At 44.0% G+C, this 20,084-nt stretch overlaps 1 protein-coding gene across 1 annotated transcript; it reads right to left on the bottom strand.

The window, feature by feature from the left end:
• Positions 1–6,732: 6,732 nt before the first annotated feature.
• LOC311041831 (E3 ubiquitin-protein ligase BRE1B-like) lies at positions 6,733–9,678 on the bottom strand (the record flags this gene model as incomplete). The annotated part of the gene is made up of 1 exon (XM_084052316.1): positions 6,733–9,678. One exon carries the CDS (start codon positions 9,676–9,678, stop codon positions 6,733–6,735), a length of 2,946 nt encoding a protein of 981 aa, XP_083908442.1.
• Between the last annotated feature and the right edge of the window lie 10,406 nt (positions 9,679–20,084).

Genomic DNA, 20,084 nt, shown 5'->3' with positions numbered 1-20,084 from the left:
CCCGTAGTCAGAGTTATGGTCCGTTTCTGATAAATATGAAGTAGTTCCGGTAGATTAGTAGATTTGGTGGGGGCCGCTCATTAAAAATAAATTTATAAAAAAGACTAGCGTTACAGAGATGCTCGTAGGCCTGCGTCCTGCGTCGCTGACGCACCATATTGCGAAAGGACGCATTCATGACAACTCTAGTGCGTCCATGGGACGCAGCTCCGATTAGCTCCGATAATATATAATATTTGTCAGCTGTGATCTACATGGACTCTCTCGGTTAGGCACCGTTGGTGGAGAAGTATAACTCTCCGGTTAGACACAGTTGTACTGGAGAAGTATAACTCGGTTAAACGGCGTTGTGTGGCAGAAGCAGCAGCACAGCCCCTCGCTGTTAGTCTACGCTACACACACACACAGAGAGAGAGAGAGACGGCATGAGGACCTGCTCTTAAACGTGTTAAAACGTCTTGGATAGACCACTGTCTGGAATAATAACTGATCATCATACATACAGGTCTACTACTAATCTTTGTTGCTGTTGTCATCTTAAATTGACCAGCCAAAGTAAAATCCCCGATTTTAGAGTGTTCTCCCACTTGCTTGGAGATCAGAGTGAGTGGTGGATTAACGCATGTTGCCAATCAGCTGTGTAACATTAGCAGGTTAACGATGGCTCGTTGATCCTATGCATTTGACCCTGATTTGACCACAAAGGCAAACAAAAGCACTAATTAATGGCAGCTGTAAGTAACCGGTTGTCTATCGTCTGTGTCTTGTGTATGTTTAATAGGCAACTGGATGTTTTCTGTAGCTTAGAGATATCATAACAATTAATTCCCTGAAGAGGGTAGACCCTCTCCCTCATGCTAAACTTAAAGTGACTTATAAGGTTCCACTTCTCCTCAAAAAGACAACTTTATTTTCCTTTCTCAATGACAAGCCTAATAGTATTATTGCATGTTGACTATGTGCAATAACTGCAAGCCAATGTTCATAGGCATTGTCAGTATTTGTCTTCATTATTTCTTGAATTCCTATTTCTTTATTTGCCAATACTTCCACTGTAAGCCAGTGTTTTCAGTCTACACAATAAATAGTAAAAATAAATTCTACATTCATAAATAATACAAAATAAAATAATAATAATGATTAAAAGGTTCTATGATTAAATGTATTCTATTGGTCAAAGGTATGTTAAATCCACCTGTTGCCCACTACTAGTATTTCTTACCATAAGGTGTGCTAATACTACAGAATCATATACATTTGAAAAAATATATTTATGATTTTTTAATATATGTATATATATCGGTATCGGTCTTGAAAAGCAGGAACGGGTCGCACTGATCTAGATCTGCTATTTTCACAATATGTATCTGTGGAACTGAATCAAACTAAATTAAGTGCCTCAACTCCTAATTCCTCAGGGTGGGGGGTCCCCAGTTAAAATATGATTATTTTGGGGGGTCGCTGCCTGAAAAGGTTGAGATCCACTGCATCAGGATATAATGTACACAGTCACACACGCATAGAAGATATGGAGATTGGAGATCAAAGAAAACGATTGGGGGGGGGACGTGTAATTGGGGACCCATAAAATGTCCCTGGGACCCATCTAAAAGACCACCCTTGCATCCCAGGACCCATTACATTGAAAACCTAGCAACATCACTGGCGTTATTTGTATTTTTTACCTATTTCTACCATATAGACCAGGTTTCGTTCAATTTTGAGCCCTCTGTCACATGGTACTATTTTTGTGTCATATATTTTGTGCGTGAGTAGGCTGCCGCGGCGCATTGTGGACACAAACATTAGTACCATGTGACAGAGGGGTCAGAAACGGACCATAACTCTGACTACGGGACTCGGGCAATCAATTAATACTTTTGCAACCACTACATTAATGGTAAGTATTTCCTACAGAAAATACTCAAAAAATCTGAATTACCCCTTTAAATTCGCCCGTAGGCCAACGTCCAAGTGACATTTATCAAGCAATCCTATACAGCAAATCCTAGCGTACATTTGGTCGGAGCTTTGATAAATCTGACGGCTGAAACCAAGCGTCATTTAAATAACATGCCCTTAAATATTCTCGAAACACCCCGATTTTACGACATGAAGAACCGTAATGCGTCCAAGAAAAAGCATGGAGAAGAGTTTCCCAATATAATCCCCCGCCCGCCTCACCTCTGCCTGTCAAGTCACACATGTCACACACACGAACGCACGCACGCACACGCACACACACGCTCTTACCTACACTTTATGTATTCCGTAACGGTACAATCTTTGTCAAGTAGGCTAGTAGCCTACATGGACGACAGATTATTCAATGGAATACGTTTGTATATTAAATCTTTTAACCCATACCGAGCAACAGTGCGCGTTCGAGTTACGCCCATACAGTAGGTCTACACCGCGTTGATAAATGAGGTGTGCGGGAGTTTTGTCTTTCAGTGCGTTGGGACCTCGTTTGGTCTTCTCCTACGCACTTGTCGCCTTCATAGGTGTGCATAAGACTTGCTTTGTACAATTAAAGAAAATACAAATAAATATATACTTATATACAGCAATAATGACAGAAAGATTACACTTTCATTTCCATTCATGGTATTAAGGTCCAAAAGTGTGTGTGTGTGTGTGTGTGTGTGTGTGTGTGTGTGTGTGTGTGTGTGAGTGTGAGAATGAGAGATAGAGAGAGAGAACGTGCGTGTGCAAGCGTGCTTTGGTTAACCTACAACGTGACATAAATAACTGCAGAATAATATCCAAGTATAGCACCTCATATTACAGCAACAGGATGAAGGGCATTATGAACCTGGGGCTCAGCGTTCAGAGCTCACCAGTGGAATCCCATAAGTATTTATTTTTCTTTCCTTTTTGTTCTTTGTTTTTCTTCATGGTGTTTTTGTTCTTTTTCTCCTCATCCTATTCCCATCCACCCCCTTCCTCTTCTTCAATGGCAAATGTATGTGCTGTGCATAATTTTCCAATAACAAAAGTGTTCTAATGCAGTGTTTCCCAAACATTGGGTTGGGACCCATATTTGGGTCATTGAACGTGGTTGCTGGAAGAAAAAAAAGGCAAAAGTATTTCAGAAATGTCACAAAAAATTAAACAAAAACATCCACATTGAATAGCAGATCTACAAGCTCACAATGCATGGGCTATTTTCCACTATTTTTGAAATAGGGCTTAAGTGATTCATTCATGATGTATTTTTGTACCTTTGGGTCCCCTTTTATCGAGTGAGAGAGTTTGGGAACCCCTGCACTAATGAGATTTTTGTCTCTGCCAGGTTGAAGGCGTGGCCAAGGGAAGGCCCGAGACTATGCTTTCGCCCCTGTCCATCCGTGTGTCAGTGTGTCCGTCTGTCCATCCGTCCGCCCGTCTGTGAGGAGCAAATCCCCGGCCCCATTGGACCGATCTGCGTGAAACTTTGCATGAACACTCCCTGGAGGTAAGTAAAGTGATAAAGTCATGTGATGAAGACATATCTTTCATATTTAGCATGTTCCATTCCGATTGGCTATGATTGGCTTCCAAAGTTTGTGGGGGTGGCCATTTTGCACAAAATGTGAGCCAAGGAAGAACCTCCATCCCAAATTGTTCAAATCTCCTCATGGTGGCGCTACAGCCCGCGTTTTTACCTATAACTCTTGAACAGTATAGGTCATACAATCTCCTTTTCCCTGGATTCCTTGGATCACGATGCAAATTATAGGCCCTGTTTGTGCCAGATTACATTTTCGTCATAGTGTGTTTTCTTCAAAACACACTTTTTGCTACTTCTTTGGATTTTGTCCAAAACTCGCACAAATCGCTACACATTATCTCTCGGGTCATGTGATCAAGATTTATAAGTTTGATTTTTCAGATCACATTAGAAGTGTCCAAAGTTTGCAGACCCTAGGTAAGCCTGGTGGAGACCTGTGCTCCGAGGAGTACATTTTTCTTTGTCTTTGATTTCATACATTGCTGCTATTAGCCAAACAGCACGGACTAATACAATGGCAAGCAGAGGAAAACAGAAAATTCTGTAGCCTATATCAGGAGAACAGTATACTAGTAATCATTGCTCATGCAGGCTTGTGACCAGCAGGATACAGTTTATAAAAAACTGGGGGAAACTTGTGCAGCGTTAGTGATGGAGAAACACATTCTCTTCCTTCAATAATAACTGACATGAGGCCCTGGAGGCACTTAACCCCAATTGTTCCAGTTCCATGTTTCCTGACAACAGAAGAAGACTGCAGTACAGTTGTGCCTCTCTAGTGACAACGTGTTTAATAATATGCATGTGATGTTGAATACAGGAGCAAGAAATTAGCTTTTAACCTTCCTTGTGGTAAAGGGAAATGCAAAGAAATATTGATGATACATTTGTGACCTTTATACCAATATGGCATGCATGTTTCTTCTACAGTACAGAGGATGGCACAATCCAATATGCCATGGTTGGGACTTGGCAGTACGCCAATGTATAAAGGCTAATTCACAAAATGGGTGCAAAAACCAAACAAAGAATTGTACTTATCGAAGAATGTAACAATGCCACAGAACATGTTGTTTATTTTACAATTACATATCCACCCCTCCTCCCTTTGTTGACTATTGACAAACTCCAGAAAAGTTGACACGTATTAGATGTATGTGTCATTTTCTTTACATCATAATAATACAGTGAGGTAGGTACCGTAGCATTTACATCATCCTATACATGGCAGGTTGACAGGTTCATCCGCAGCTGCCTTCCGTCAGAATAAGATAACCAATTGGATTAGCTAAATATACATGAGTAATGTGTGCTATATAAGCCTGCGCATGAAACCATTTACAGTAATGTGTTAATCCAATACATTTTTGTTTTCTTATGTTTTATGTTAAATATAGTGCATGCATACTGTATCTGTTTAATGTTTTAGTTATTTTCTTGCGATGCAAGTTGGTAACCCCAACACGTACAGGTGGGGGTTCTGAACTACTCATGGGTGCAGGTTGATGCATGAAGCTGTACCAAACAACTCCATACAGATCCATTAGGACAATAAATGAGGCAGCGAAAGACAAACAAAGGAGACCGACAGAGAAAATGCATTAGCTGGAGTAAAAAAGAGAGGCACAGACAATTAAGCAGGCTAACATATGGTCATCACTGGAGAGTGCATAAAGCAGATATACAGATGAGTCTGAATGTGTCTTTTTTATATATAAATGCTGGATAGCAATTAGCAATTACAAACTAGAAAAAGTGCTGCTCGGAGCACAGGTCTCCGCCAGGTCAGTTAGGTTATTGTGGGCAAGCAATGTTTGGAATTTGCCAATCAGGATGGAATATGAAAAATCGGACAGATCCATTTTGATCACTTGACTATAGAGATAATGTGTACCGATTTGCGTGAAAATGTCTAGGAGTAATATAAAAAGAAATCCTCCTGCAAACTTTAGATGTAAGTCTTAGCCAATCAGGATGGAATATGAAAAAAGTAATAGATCCGTCTTAATCACATGACTATAGAGATCATGTGTACCGATTTGTGTGAAATTTTGATAAAATCTGAAGTAGTCAAAAATGGGTGTTTTTGTGAAACATTTGGGACAGAGGTTCTGGCAGAGGTTCACTCTAGGGAGTGTGTGTGCACAGTTTCGCTGCGATCAAGCCAATGGTGCCGGAGATTAGCTGTTCACAGATGGAAGGACGGACGGGCGAATGGACAGACAGGCTGCAAAACATAGTCTCGGCCATGCCTTCGGCCTGGTGGAGACAACAATAGTCTGTGTTCTGGGGCTGTGTTTAAATAATCTTCCATATACTGTATGCTATGACCCTGTTGAATTCTGGGAGGGGCGGAGGCACTGGAGCCAGCCAGACTGAACTCAATATGCCCTGAACCAGTTCACCTGACGATGACCAGAAAGTCTGTTTGCTCTGCCACAGCCCACATGTCCCCTCATGCTTGTTGGATGTGTGTGTAAAAGTGAGTTATTGTGTGATATTATATCAGCTTGCAAATGACATTCATGTGTAGTCCAATGTATGGCCATTTCAGTGTTTAACTGACAATTTTATGTCAACATTAAGTCCCTTTTTGTGGAATCTGCTGCCCCACTCCATCTCTTTCGTCACCAACATTAGCACCAACTGGTAGTGATGAAAAAAAGTTTTCTGGTGAGAGGACAGTATGAGAGAATGCCTTTCTCTCTGAATACATACTCAGTTAATTGTCTCCGCCAGGCCGAAAGGCATGGCCGAGACTATGTTTCATCCTGTCCGTCCGTCTGTCTGTCTGTCCGTCCATCCGTGTGTGTGTGTGTGTGTGTGGTTCTGTCTGTGAACAGCCAATCTCCGGCACCGTTGGCTGGATTGCAGCCAAACTGTGCACACACACTCCCTGGAGAGCAGAACCTCTGCCCCAAATCTTTCACGTGGGCCTGTTATAGTGCCACCAGGAGGCAGATTTTTGCAAAACTCATTTTTTGACAGTACTGTACTTCTACAGATTTTGTCCAAACATCACGCAAATCGGTACACAGTATCTCTGTAGCCATTAAACGAAACAGGTCTTTCAGATTTTTTATATTTCATCCTGATTGGCTAAGATTGGGTAAGTTTGCAGGACTGCTCCGTTTTGAACAAAATACCTCAAAAGTGCTCCGAGGAGCACTTTTTCTAGTTTCCTCTCCTTTGGTTCTATCCACCTACTATTCTTTCCCCCTCTCCTGTATCTCTGGAAATTAAGCGATGTAGATGCGGTGGAAATCGCTGGCTCCGAAGGCGCAGTTGCACATGGGGCACTTCCTCTGCCGGGTGCCATAGCGCGTCTTCAGACACTCGTAGCAAAACACATGGAAACACTTGGTGAGAACCGTGTCCTTGTCTCGCGTGTTGCAGCACGGACAGTGCAGCTTAGCCTTGTACTGGTTGATCTCTTCATGCAGGATCTCATCAGTGTCTGGATAAAACTCCACGTTCTTCTGTTTCTCCAGCTTCCGTCTCAGCCTGGATAAAACCTCCTGCGCTCGCTTGAGATTTCCACTCTCCCTTTCTCGGTCGGTGCGTTTCTCAGCTACAGAGACCTGGATCTCCTTGAGCTTGGTCTGGGTGTGTTCCAGTTGCACCTTCAGTTCCTCTGCCAGCTGGGCAGCTTCCACCGCCTTTCTCTTGCTGGATTCCACTGCTTGAGTCCGGACCCCCAGCTCATTTTCCTGAGCAGCCAGTGAGTTCTGGAGGATGCCCTTTTTCTCCTCTAGCTTCTGTACAACCAGCAGCTGTGTGTCTATCTGGGTCTTGAAGGTCATGACCTGCTCAGCTAGCTCCTCCTTCTGCTCTTTCAGCTGCTTGAAGATCTGGTTGGACTTATTGAGCTCACTCATCAGCTGGAAGTTGATGTCGTCTTTTTCCCTGAGCTGCAACATTAGACGGCTGTTCTGCTCCTGCATATCTTCAAATGCCTGGCCCGTCACATCCAGCTCGCTCATAAAGGCCCCCTGCTCCTGCTTGGTGGCAGTGAGTTTCTTCTGGAGGTGGTCGATGGTCTCTTCTGCCACCCTGATCTTCCCCAGGATGTCTTTATTGGCCAGCTTCTTGCTCTCCTTCTTCTCTCGCTCCTCCATCTCTCGCACATGTACCCTCAGTTCATTCAGCTCAGCTTTGGACTTATGTTTGGCTGCCATCAGCTGGACTTTGTCCCTCTTACCTTTGGGGCCAGACTCGTACATGTCCAACAACGGCTTCATCTCCTTCTGGGATTCCTGGGCTTTCTTGAGCTCAGCACTCAGCATCGTCAATGTGTCGGAGTCCTTCCACTTCAGCTCCTCGCTGCGCTGCCTCTCTCTCTCGCTCTCTCGCTCCTTCTTGGCCTCTCCATGCTGCCTCTCCAGCTCCTTCCTCCTTTCCTCCTCATCCTCCTGCTCCTCGTTCTCCTCTTTCCTCACCTCAGTGCTATCGCTCGTCATCTCCTCCAGGATGTGGATGGCAGCAGTGTCTCCGCTCTGGCACCGCAGCTTGTTAATCTCCATCTGTGCCTCGCGTAGCTTCCTCTTATAGTGCTGCACATTGCCCTTCAGGTGCAGGTTGTAATTTTGCAGACTGCTGATGAGGTGTTTCACCTCTCTGCTGGTGGGTCCTGCCTGTTCGTTTGCTGCTAGGTCCAGCTCAAACTCGATGTGCAGCATCTCGTACTCTTTGCACACCTGGCCCAGCGTGTCCTCCAGCTGGATGACCTTAGTCCTCAGCTTCCTCTGAAAGGATAGCTTGTCACTCTTCATATGTTTGATCTGTAGGAGGTGGGCATTCTTGGCTGAGAGCAGCAGGGCCTGGGCCTTGTCCAGCTGTGTCTTCACCCCCACAGACTCGCTGAACATCAGGGAGAACTGGGACTGGAGACACTTGAACTCTGGAGTCTCCTTCACCACCTCCTCAGGAATGTTCCGCAGGTCCATCTCCAGTTTCTCCCTCTCCCTCACAGCCTCTTGGAGCTCCAGTTGTAACTTCTCTAGCTCCGCCATGCGGCTGTTAGCCAGCTTCTGGTTGTGCTCCAACTCAACATTCAGACTCTGAAACGTCTGAATAGTGAGAGTGATCTTCTGACCACCAGGTAGGCCTCCTGAGCTGCCAAAACGGTTGTATGCAGTTTTCACATGCTCTAGGGTCTCAGCCAGATGTTTGTTGAGCTTTTGCTCCCTTTCGCTTAGCTTCTCTATGTCCCATTGCAGGTGCCCTACAGTCGTCTCCATCTCAGACACCCTGGTTTCTGAGCTGGTAACCTTATCCACCAGCTCGTTGTACTCCATAGACATTTTGTGGTGTCGCCCCTGCAGGAAGGAGGCGAGGTCCTGCAGTTGGCCATTTTCCTCCATCAGCGTGCGGTTCAGACTGATGATGTCAGATTGACTGTCATCCTCACACACTGCAGCCTGAACATGGTTGCAGAGCTCATAAATGCAGCTGTGCAGCCTGTCTAAGGCAGACACCAGGCAGGCGATGGCCTCTTTGCTGAACTGCATGCGATCCTGCAGCTGCAGACTGAGCTCCTCCTCACTGCTGCGGTCCACTGTGGCCAGGTAGGCCGTGGCATTCTCACTAAGGGGAGGAGGTGGCAGAGCATTGGTTGTGGGTTCCCCCGCCAGCTCTGTGGGTGCAGGCGTCTCCACCAAGCCGTCAGGAGGAGCAGGGGACTGATGCCCCTGCTGCTGATTGTCCTCCTGTTGCTCTGGCTGCTGCTCCTCGTTCTCTGCCTCCACTGGTAGTACTGGTGGGATCATTCCCACCTCCATGGAGGCAGGGTCCAGGGGAGGGCCTAAGGGAGGGTCAGGAGCAGGTGCTGCTGGAGGTTCCGGCTTGAGGCGATGGCTCAGTACACGAATGCTCTCTTCCAACTGGGACCAGTAGCGGTTGACAATCAGCAGTATTGTGTCATCAGTGGCTTGTCTTTTCTCCAGCTTCTCAATCTTCCCTCGCAGCTCGTCCTCCATCGCCTGACGCTGCTCCAAGCACTCACACAGCTTCTTGTTCTTGAACTGAATCACCTTCATGTCCATTTCCTCTGTGGAGGACACTCCACCTATGCAAAAGGGTTCAATTAGGGTGGTTGTTGTCTTTCCTTTTTTTCCCTTCTTCTCAGGTGGGCCAAAAGGACGGTCTCCTCCTGAGGGTCGCTTCCCCCAGCCAGCACCTAGCATGGTTACTTCTTCACCAGTAGCAGCAAAGACCCTACGTGCAACATCTAGCTGCTACGGATAAATGACCGTGACCCGGATTGTCTTTTATACTGAAAAAGTTTTACTGAGAACAGGCTTTATCCCAAAGTGCTTTTATGCAATAAATAATTATAAAATCAACGTCTGATCTATTTGTCTCTTCATTGGAGTTGACTCGCTGTCAGTCTAACATTCATCGTTATCATCTATTCTAAACACAACTCAGAGACTGCTGGCTCACTATTAGCGAAGGGGTGTATTTTCAATAGAGTGATTCACCTCTGTTACATATGGTTAACCTATTTTGCCAATCAGAGTACTCGGAGGCCAGTCTGATGTCATGTACCTCCATATTTGGGCACGATTGACATGGAACTCCATATTTGGGCGCTTGCATATTCAGGACATGGCTCACATGATGACACGAGTGTTCTGGCAGCTTTAAATGGCAGTATTTAAAAATTGTCAGAGTGAGTGGTCCTATAAGACGAAACCTGTAAACACAGACATTTGAGGATCATAAGCAGACATCAACTGCCAAGAGCCAAATGCTGAGGAATGGACAGATCCCCTCAACAGTCTATCAGCAAATCACCATCTCTGTCTATAACCAGCCAGAAAAAAAGACACAGATGAACCAATATTGTACACTCATCAAAGGTTTACCAAGACTTTAACTCAGTCAGGACATGTAAAGGCACATGCAATGATTTACTCCGGAAGGAAAACAATCATCTGTAAATAGTGTGACAAGAGATTCAGTCGTTTAAAGGGATATTTCACTTTTGAAAAAGAATTGGGTCATTCTATCGTCCACTCAGGCTTTTTGGAGCACCCCGGACAGTTTTTAAGTTGCTTGATTCAGTATTTAGATATTTGATATTCATTTTATCAGACACGCCCCCTTCCTATACAAACCCATTGTAACTTCAAACTCCATTTATGAAAAAATAAATGAAAAAATGTATCGAAAAAACACAGCCCACTCACGTATTAGGAGGGCAGGATGAGTCACCAGAACCAAGGACGGGTGTTTTCGATTAATCTAACGTGTTACAACTGGAGTTTGAAGTTGTAATGGGTTTGTATAGGAAGGGGGCGTGTCTGATTAAATGAATAAAATAATATCAATTATCTAAATACTGAATCAAGCAACTTAAAAACTGTCTGGGGGGCACACAAAAGCCTGAGTCGACGATAAAAACATTTTTTTTAAAGTGAAATATCCCTTTAAGTCAGTGGTTCCCAAACGTTTTAGCTCGAGACCCAAAACTGAAATTTGACGTCTCCCCGGGACCCAAACGAGTGAAAAAACTGCAAAAAAAAAAAAAAAAGATCGAATATCTTTGATTTTATTATTTTTTTATTTATGAAATTCCTTTGAAAAAAATATAGATTTTATAGAAGGAAATAAACGAAAAAAGGGGATATTTAGCCTACCCGAGACCCATAAAAATGGGTCCGCAGTGGTTTATAATGGTTTAAGTACTCAGACACCTGTGTGTCTACACTGGAGAAAAAACTTTCCACTGTAATGTGACAAGAGTTTCAGCGTATTAAGTAATCTGACAACACACCAGCGTATCTACACAGGAGAAAAATCTTTCCACAATAAACACTGTGACAAGAGTTTAATTCGCTTAGATCACCATAAGAAACACCAACATCTCCACGGTAGAGAAAAACCTTTCCACTGTTAACAGTTGTGACAAACGTTTCAGTCATAGTGAAGACACCAGTGTGTCCCCACCAGGGATGAAGAATCCGGTTTTTACTTTGAAGCCATGTAGGAAGTGACAGTTCATATGAATAGCCGCTAGTTTAGCTATTTCCCCCATGATTTCCCCCCTGCTGGTTGCAGAAGCAATAACTCTCTATTCAAGCAAATGGCTTTTTGGCCGGACTTTACACTTGATTTTAATACTGTAATAAACATTGTCATAAATACTTTATGCTTTCAGTCGCTAGTTTAAAGTCTTCTTTCAATTACCATGATATGCATTTAAGGAATTATGCTCCCATTAATTGTTTTAATTAACGATAAAGTAGGGTATGTTTCTAGGGCTTCTACTGGTTCTACCGAGTTAAGACCTTGCTAAGACCCAAGGCCAATAGCAGTCGTTTCCAGTCTCTTCTTGGGACCGGAAGTTCAAAGATGGCGGATTTGAATTCACAGAAAAAGTGTCTTCAAACGGTTACGAGTCGACTTTGTTTCTTTGAGTCCTTCTGACAGTGTACTGACCAGTAGCAACTGCCTTTTAAGTTTTGCAAGTGATGCAATAAAACATGAATACTAGAAAGGGGTAAACAGAGTGCATATTTCCACCTGAGAATCTCATATTGATGACTTTATTAATGATGACAGTCTTGTCTAAATATGGAGGCGGGGGTGGTGGTGGAACTGAGATCTGTCACACTTCCGAAAATGGGAGGAACATTCACAATGATGCGAAAAATATTCTGTGATTCTGAGTTCTGGCATATTCAGACAAATAGCTGTTCGGATTTGAAGAATATTCAGGGATTGGGATTCTTGGCCTGCTGGCAGTGTCCACAATAAATTTGGCACTGATCTGTCTAATGGTTTGCGAGATTAGATTTGGACAGACACTAACACAGAGAGAGGCAAAGAATATAATCTCCCCTTGCCTTCGACCTGTCAGAGATAACTAGAAAGTGGTGAGTGCTGGGCCCTTCGCCGCCGGGTATTAAGCCTTTTAGTCTTTAATCAAAACATTTTTTTAAAAACATTTTCCTGGTATACAAACAAATACAAATCATTCCAAGCAGTATTAGAGTGAAAGGCCATGTCATACATTGAAGAAATCAAATACCAAGTAAAGGGAAACAAGGGGCAGTCTTACCATTAGGCAAGGTTAGGCGGCCGCCTGGGGCCTCAACAGTCAGGGGGCCTCATGAGATCTCCTCAAATTTGTATTTTTAAAATATAAATAAACAGCTTTTCATTCCTTTTGATGCCCCTCAAAAATCACGCGTCACAATTCACCAAGGGCGCTTATTTTATATGAACATCAATGTGCCCCCCCCCTTAGTCCAGACTACAGTCGACTATTCCATTATGCCACTGGCCAATTGCAAGCCGAGCTGCCGAAAACATCAAGTCACATTCCAGGAACTAAAGAGTCTAAAGAGAAAACACTGTTTTGACACTGACTGACGGCACTCACGGCAGGAGGGAAACAGAGTGAGATGCCAGTCTGATCGATTTTGAAAAAGAAAAGACACTTTGAAAGAGGCGCACAAGGAAGGAGTAAAAATGATTTGTTCATAAATAAACTTACAAACTAACTAACTTCCCTTTCAATTATGCTGCCGCACCTTATGTTATGGTTTGTTGTTACAGCATTGTAACAACAACCAGCGTTGTGCTGCCTGCTACACACCTGTAGCCACCTGCTCACAATGCGTCGTGATGTTGTAGATCAGCCATTTTCACATAGCCGAAGTACAGTTGCTGGGGACCCCCCATCATTTTGACTTCCCTGTATACAGTCCAACATTAGAACAACTTAAACACAGACCAGTTCACAGAAATACACATGTAAACCAACAAAACAATGACAAACCACCAACAAAACAATGACAAACCACCAACAAAACAATGACAAAAAAAAGAATGTCATTGAAGAAAATGGGTTGTTGATTAATAAAAATCACACCCAGTGTGAAGTGGGCGGTGTCTTGCTAGCTAATCACAATACTGGGCTATGGGTGTGAATGCAGTAAGTTTCCATTTCAGCCATAGTGATCTTTGAGTTCTTTCTTACTGTTCTCACAAAATGGACAGCATCTAAGTTAAATATACTAGTGTCACATCAAAGTGGTTTTAGATTAATTTGTGTCTCACTAGCCAATCACAGCATGTAAAATTGGAGCACTATGTCACTGTTGTTATTTAACAGTGGTCAGTCATCAAAGTGATGGAAGTGATACACTTTAAAAAAAACACAGATGTGTTTTTTTAAGTGTGCACGCGTATTTGTAGGGCTATGCACATGTGTCATGTGTTTCTAGCCAATCACAGTCCTGAATAGAGTCATGGTGGCCAATCACGGTGCAGGGTTAGGGGGGTACACTGGTGGCCAATCACAGCGCGGGGTTGGGGGGGTGCTTTGAGGTTTACTATGAGGCCGATTGGAAACTTTTGGGGTGGAGGTTCTTCCTTGGCCTACTGGCAGCGTGCATACTAAGTTTAGGGCTGATCTGTCTGGTGGTGCCGGAGATGAGCTGGTCACACACACACACACACACACACACACACACACACACACACGCACACACGCACACACGCACACACAATGTTTGTGTGTCCGGAACTAATCTCACAAACCATTCCAGCAAGTTTCCACACGTTCCTGTGGCCTTAATGCCAGAATCTTGGCAGACTGAGAAATGTTCTGCCGGAGATGTCATTGATGAGCTTCCAGCCCTGGCCATGCCTCTGGTTATGGTTAATATGCGCCTCTTCAACCTGATCTGTTGTTCCAGTGTTGAGTACTCTTGGAATTGCTCCTCTTTCTTCCATTCATGCTCCTCCCTCATTTACCATTTAGCATTTTATCTTGTCTAACCAAATTTTATGTATGTAAGCAATTTATTGATTTTACGTTGCTGATTTGTAGAACACTATATCCCTCCCAGTTCCTCTCCCTGCTGAACAACCGCCCGACCAACATGTAAGAGTGACTAATGCAGAGACAGAAAAAGCCCCCCCCTGTCGGCTTGCCACCTGTGAACATGGCTAATTGTGTTCGTTCGAACTCCCGTCCAAGCCGCCGGCACCACACCAAACAAGTGCACTTTGAGGATGAAACCACACGGCTCCAACTGTCAACAGTCAGTATTGACCATTAGCCTATATTTAGATAAACTTGTGACATGAGTGTGACATTTGTGTATTTCATGCCTTGACAGGCTGAGCATCATGAGATAATTTTCTTCATTTAATGTTCATTAACTTGCCATACCAGTATTATGAAAGCACCAGTATAGCCTACATCTCAATTAATCTGCTTACATGTATGTCTCAATGCTTTCTTGTTCCCTGCAATTACAGACGTTTGACTCTGGCACACTTGAAGATGGACTGCTACAGAATGTACACTATAGAACTGAGACAGATGCCTCTTAAGTCGCAAGGATAACTGTTTTTACGACATTTATCTGCTTGACCCAGTAAACACATGTGTTGATGATTCACTCTCATCTGCGTAAGGACATACTGATACAGTTGATGGCCATGGCCATTTACTGCTTTTTCAGACACCTACGCACAACGTTACATGATGCATCTGTTGTTTTCCTACTCATTCTATTCTTTTCCATTTCCCATATCTTCTGCTCACGGCATTTGTCCAGTACTGTATATATTCCATTTCCATGGGATCTTTTAGAAACCATATGTTTTCCACTACTGATTTAATAGAAAGGATAGGAGTCACTCTAGCTTATGAATGAATGAATGAATGAATGAATGAATGAATCTTTATTTGTCACTCTCTTCATGTACTTACATACATACAAGAATGAAATATCGTTCCCCCCAGTCACTAGCAGTGTAACATAAAAACATAAAACATCAAGCCTATCTAAAAACATAAAAGACCCAGACTAAAACAGCATACAACCATAAAAACAGCATAAACAAACATTTAAAAAACCCAATATGTGTTGACGTGCAATTCATCTAGAAAAAAAAGATACCAACACAGCACGTCAGTAGGTATGGTAGGTAAAGTGCCATGGTGCAATAATCCAGCATAATCTTAATAAAGTGCTGTTATGCATTTCAAAAGTGCAATATCACATCATGTCCACTTAAGCACAAACGCGTCATTTTAGGTCAGTAGGCCTGGGGGGGGGGGATTGGCAGGGGGCGCAGTTCATTAACAGTCCTTACTGCAGTTGGGAAGAAGCTATTTTGCATTCTGCTTGTTCGAGCCTTGATGCTCCTATACCTTTTCCCAGAGGGTAGGAGGGCAAACAGGCCATGGGAAGGGTGATGGAGGTCCCTTATAATGCTGGTAGCTTTTCGTGTACAGCGCTCAACATAGAGCTCCACCAAGGAGGGAACAGAGGCACCAATGATCCTCCCAGCTGTCTTCACCACCCGGTTCTGCCGATGTTTTTCTTCTGCCTTGCAGCTGCCGAACCAGGAGGTGAAGCTGTAGGTCAGGATGGACTCAATGGTGCCTCTGTAGAAGGTGGTGAGGAGAGGAGTAGGAAGGCCTGCCTTTTTGAGCCTCCGGAGGGGGTATAGCCTCTGCTGGGCCTTTTTGATGATGGCCGTGGTGTTAGTAGTGGAGGTCAGGTCGTCTGCCAGATGAACCCCCAGGAATTTGATGTTATTCACCCTTGCCACAGGGGCGCCACCGATGGTCAGCGGTGGGTGATGGCAGATCCTGGATCTCCTGAAGTCGGCCACCATCTCCTTTGTTTTGTCCACATTCAGGGAGAGGTTGTGTGAACTGCACCAAGATGTTAATAGTTCCACCTCCTTCCGGTAGGCAGACTCATCGTTCTTGTTGATGAGTCCCACCACGGTTGTGTCATCAGCAAACTTGAGGATGTGATTACTGCCAAATTTGGCAGTGCAGTCGTAGGTCAGCAGACTGAACAGCAGGGGGCTCAAGACACAGCCCTGGGGCGATCCTGTGCTCACTGTGATTGTCCTTGATGTTTGGCTGTCGACCCTGACTCTCTGTTGCCTCTGACACAGGAAGTTGAGGATCCAGGTGCAGGTGCCATAGTCCACATTCAGCGACCGCAGCTTTTCCACCAGCTGTTGTGGAATAATGGTGTTGAATGCTGAGCTGAAGTCGATGAAGAGGAGCCTGGCGTAGGTGTTCTCTTTCTCTAGATGCGACAACGTGAGATGGAGTATGGTTGAGACAGCGTCGTCTGTGGAGCGATTGGCTCTATATGCAAACTGTAGTGGATCGAGTTTTGCAGGGAGGCTGCCCTTGATGTGTAAGACAAGCCGCTCAAAACACTTCATCACTACAGGTGTAAATGCCACAGGTCGGAAGTCATTTAAACCGGCAGGATTTGACTTTTTTGGCACTGGAACGATGGTCGCGCTCTTGAGGCAAGTGGGCACAACTGCCTGGCTGAGCGAGATATTAAAGATTACTGAGAAAACATCCTTTAACTGCTCTGCACACTCCTTTACCACACGCCCAGGAATGTTGTCTGGTCCCGCCGCCTTGCGTGGGTTGACGCTGGCGAAGGCCCTTTTTACTCCAGCTGCTGACAGCTGTAGCACCTGCTCACTGGGGCGTGGTGGGGGCATCTGTGCCTCAATGGTGTTATTAACCTCAAAACGTGCATAAAAGTCATTTAGTCTGTCCGGCAATGAGGGGTCTTTTTGTCTTTTTGTCTGCTGGGGAGGGGGCTTATAGTCCGAAAGTGTCTTGAAGCCCTGCCACAAACGCCTGGAGTCCTTGGTGTCCGTGAAGTGGCCATTGAGCTTTTGCCCATACAGCCGCTTCGCTTCCCGGATACCCTTAGTCAGATTTTGTCTCGCCAGACTGAATGCAGCAGTGTCCCCAGATTTAAACGCCACATTTCGGGCTCTCAACAGTGCACAGACCTCTCCGGTCAGCCAAGGTTTCTGATTGGCTCTCTTCCTAATGGTCTTAACCACAGTCACATCATCAATACATTTATTTATGTAGCCAATGACAGTTTCTGTGTATTCCTCCAGGTTGGTGACATTGTCATATGTTGCTGCCTCCTTAAAAATGTCCCACTGTGTATCTTCAAAACAGTCCTGCAGTGCTGGAATTGCCTCCTGTGGCCACGTTCTGACCTCTTTAAGTGCTGCTCTGCTTTGTTTCACCCTAGGTCTATATATGGGCGTGAGCATAACAGCTGAGTGATCAGAAGAGCCAATGTTAGGGAGGGGGGCTGCTTTGTAGGCATTTCTGATGTTTGTGTACACATGATCTAATGTGTTTTTACCCCTAGTTGCACAGTCAACATGCTGGTAAAATTTTGGTAACACAGACTTGAGACTTGCCTGGTTGAAATCCCCTGCTACCACGAAAAAGGCGTCGGGAAGTGCCGTCTGCTGCTCGTTGATGTCATTGTAAAGTTGGCTCATAGCTTCCTTCACATTGGCCTCTGGTGGTACATAGACTGCGACAATGACGACCGCCGTCAGCTCCCGTGGCAGGTAGAACGGTCGGCACTTAACAGTCATAAGCTCTATATGTGGTGAGCAGTGTGTAGATACCACCCTGGCATCCTGACACCATAAGTTGTTAACGTAAACAGCCAGACCACCAGACCGCCTCAGCTTACCAGCCGAGGCTAGCACTCTGTCCGTCCTGTGTAGCGTTAGCCCGTCCAGCTGAATATGCTTTTGAACTTATACTGAGCCCTATAATTTACATACATTTTGGTACAAATTTGGTACAAAGTTAGACTAGAAAAGTGCACTCTTCGGAGCACAGGTCTCTGTCAGCTACGCCGGGTTGCCTACCCAGGATCCGCAAACTTTTGAAGTCGGTCATAGCCACTTGGAATGGAATATGGAACTCTTCATCACTTAACTCCAGAGATAATGTGTAACGATTTTGTGTGAAGTAGTGGTGAAAACTGTGTTTTGAAGAAAACACAAAATGGTAGGAAAATCTGTATCAAATGGATGACGCTTATATGGGGAGTTGTGTCATGATCCAAGGAATCCAGGGGGGGGGTCAGTCAGTCCCAGTGCAGATGAATAGTATTAGACTCTAAGTCTATTTTATTTTATTTATTTATTTTATCTTGACCAGCAGTGATTGATAACAGCCTCCCGATGACTGCCTGGAGCTCTGCAGCGACATAGTGCAGCAGACTGAATACATTTAACAACTGTACCTATATTAAATTGGCACCCATTTGCTCCTGGAGTGCATCATCACCTAGGGGTATTCAACAGACCCTAATTATGTTTTACCAAACGGGATGTGGTTGTTATGGAAAGCACTCTGCAGCAGCACAGTGCTTTCCATAACAGACAAAGGGGTTATAGGTAAGAAAGACTAATAATTATATGAACAGATTTAGGAAGAACCCTTGTTACTTACTACTCACAGTAAGGTTCTATATTCCAAACTAATTGCCAGACGAGGAAGAGTTTGCCTTTCTTTTTTCCACTTACTGGCACCAAGCCATGAATGCACACACACACTCCTAAAAGATTGCATTTGAAGAACAGGAAAACTGCTTGAACAAAGCCATATTTAATATTTATCCATGCACAATTAGCAGTTGTACTGTATGTGTGCTTCATTCCCTTAAAAAAAACGTTCTGTCAAGTTGAACCTCGTTTTAATGAGTGAGGGAAAAGCAGTGAAATGTGTGCTCTTACTTTCTCTCCTTGGGAACTCAAACCCCCAACAGAGGGCATAATAATCAGAGACATAGCTCTTTGGAGACTTTGAGGAGAGTTTTACACTCACCAGTGTTTTTTCAACTCAAAGGCAAATTGATTTTATAAGGTTTACCACTGAGATGGAGGCACTGGAACTAGAACTCAATTGAAAAATCCCAACTTTGAACAGGTATAACTCATGCCCTGTTTGTCCTACAGCTTTGAAACTTCAATACACACATGCGTCTCCTCATGCCTAACAACTTTCGGGATCTGACTTTTGACCTCTGACCTTTAGATCTGCCACCATTTTTTATTATATGAAAAACAGTTCAAATCAATCTCCTCCTGGGATTTTTGAGTAATCTGCACGAAACGTTTTAACATGAACTTTGGATCTATGCCGACAAAATTGTGGTGAAAAAATGAAGCCAATGAATATTGCAGTTTTATGAACATTATTCATCTGCCCCTAACACATACATGCAGACTCACATGTTTTTGAAACTTTGCAGCAATGTAGAGCAGTGAGCACACTGTTATATCTTCACTATTCATAGACTATATGCTCCTCAAAACATTAGCACCCTACTCCTACATACTTTCAATTAGAAACTCCATTCAAACTTTAAAACATTCAGCTTACTGTGGACACCTATGCTTTTTCTTTGAAATAATGTGTCGTTTTTCAAATATTTAACTTTAAGCACCCAATGCCACGTTAATGCTGTTATTGCATATTGCTTTTTTCCTTTCATTCCTCGGCCCTGTTTATCGCTGCTTGCAGCTACATTTTGTTTTTGTTATTTACATTTTTTATTTTTTTTATTCCCAGTTTTCCACTCACATGTAGTCCCTGTCATAATGTAGTCCCTGTTACTACAGTTGGTCGTGTGGGATACCCATGAAGTCGCCAGCTGCTTGATTGAATACTTTATTGAAAAACAGTACGCAACACAAAGAGCCCCAGGGGGCTTGTTTCCGTTGTGGTCCGCTGTACTCAATT

The sequence above is a fragment of the Gymnoscopelus microlampas genome (assembly GCF_963454915.1).
Source record: "Gymnoscopelus microlampas genome assembly, chromosome: 3".
Classification (NCBI taxonomy): Eukaryota; Metazoa; Chordata; class Actinopteri; order Myctophiformes; family Myctophidae; genus Gymnoscopelus; species Gymnoscopelus microlampas.
Note: the sequence above shows the minus strand (reverse complement) of the source record. Positions and strands in the feature narration are given on the sequence as shown.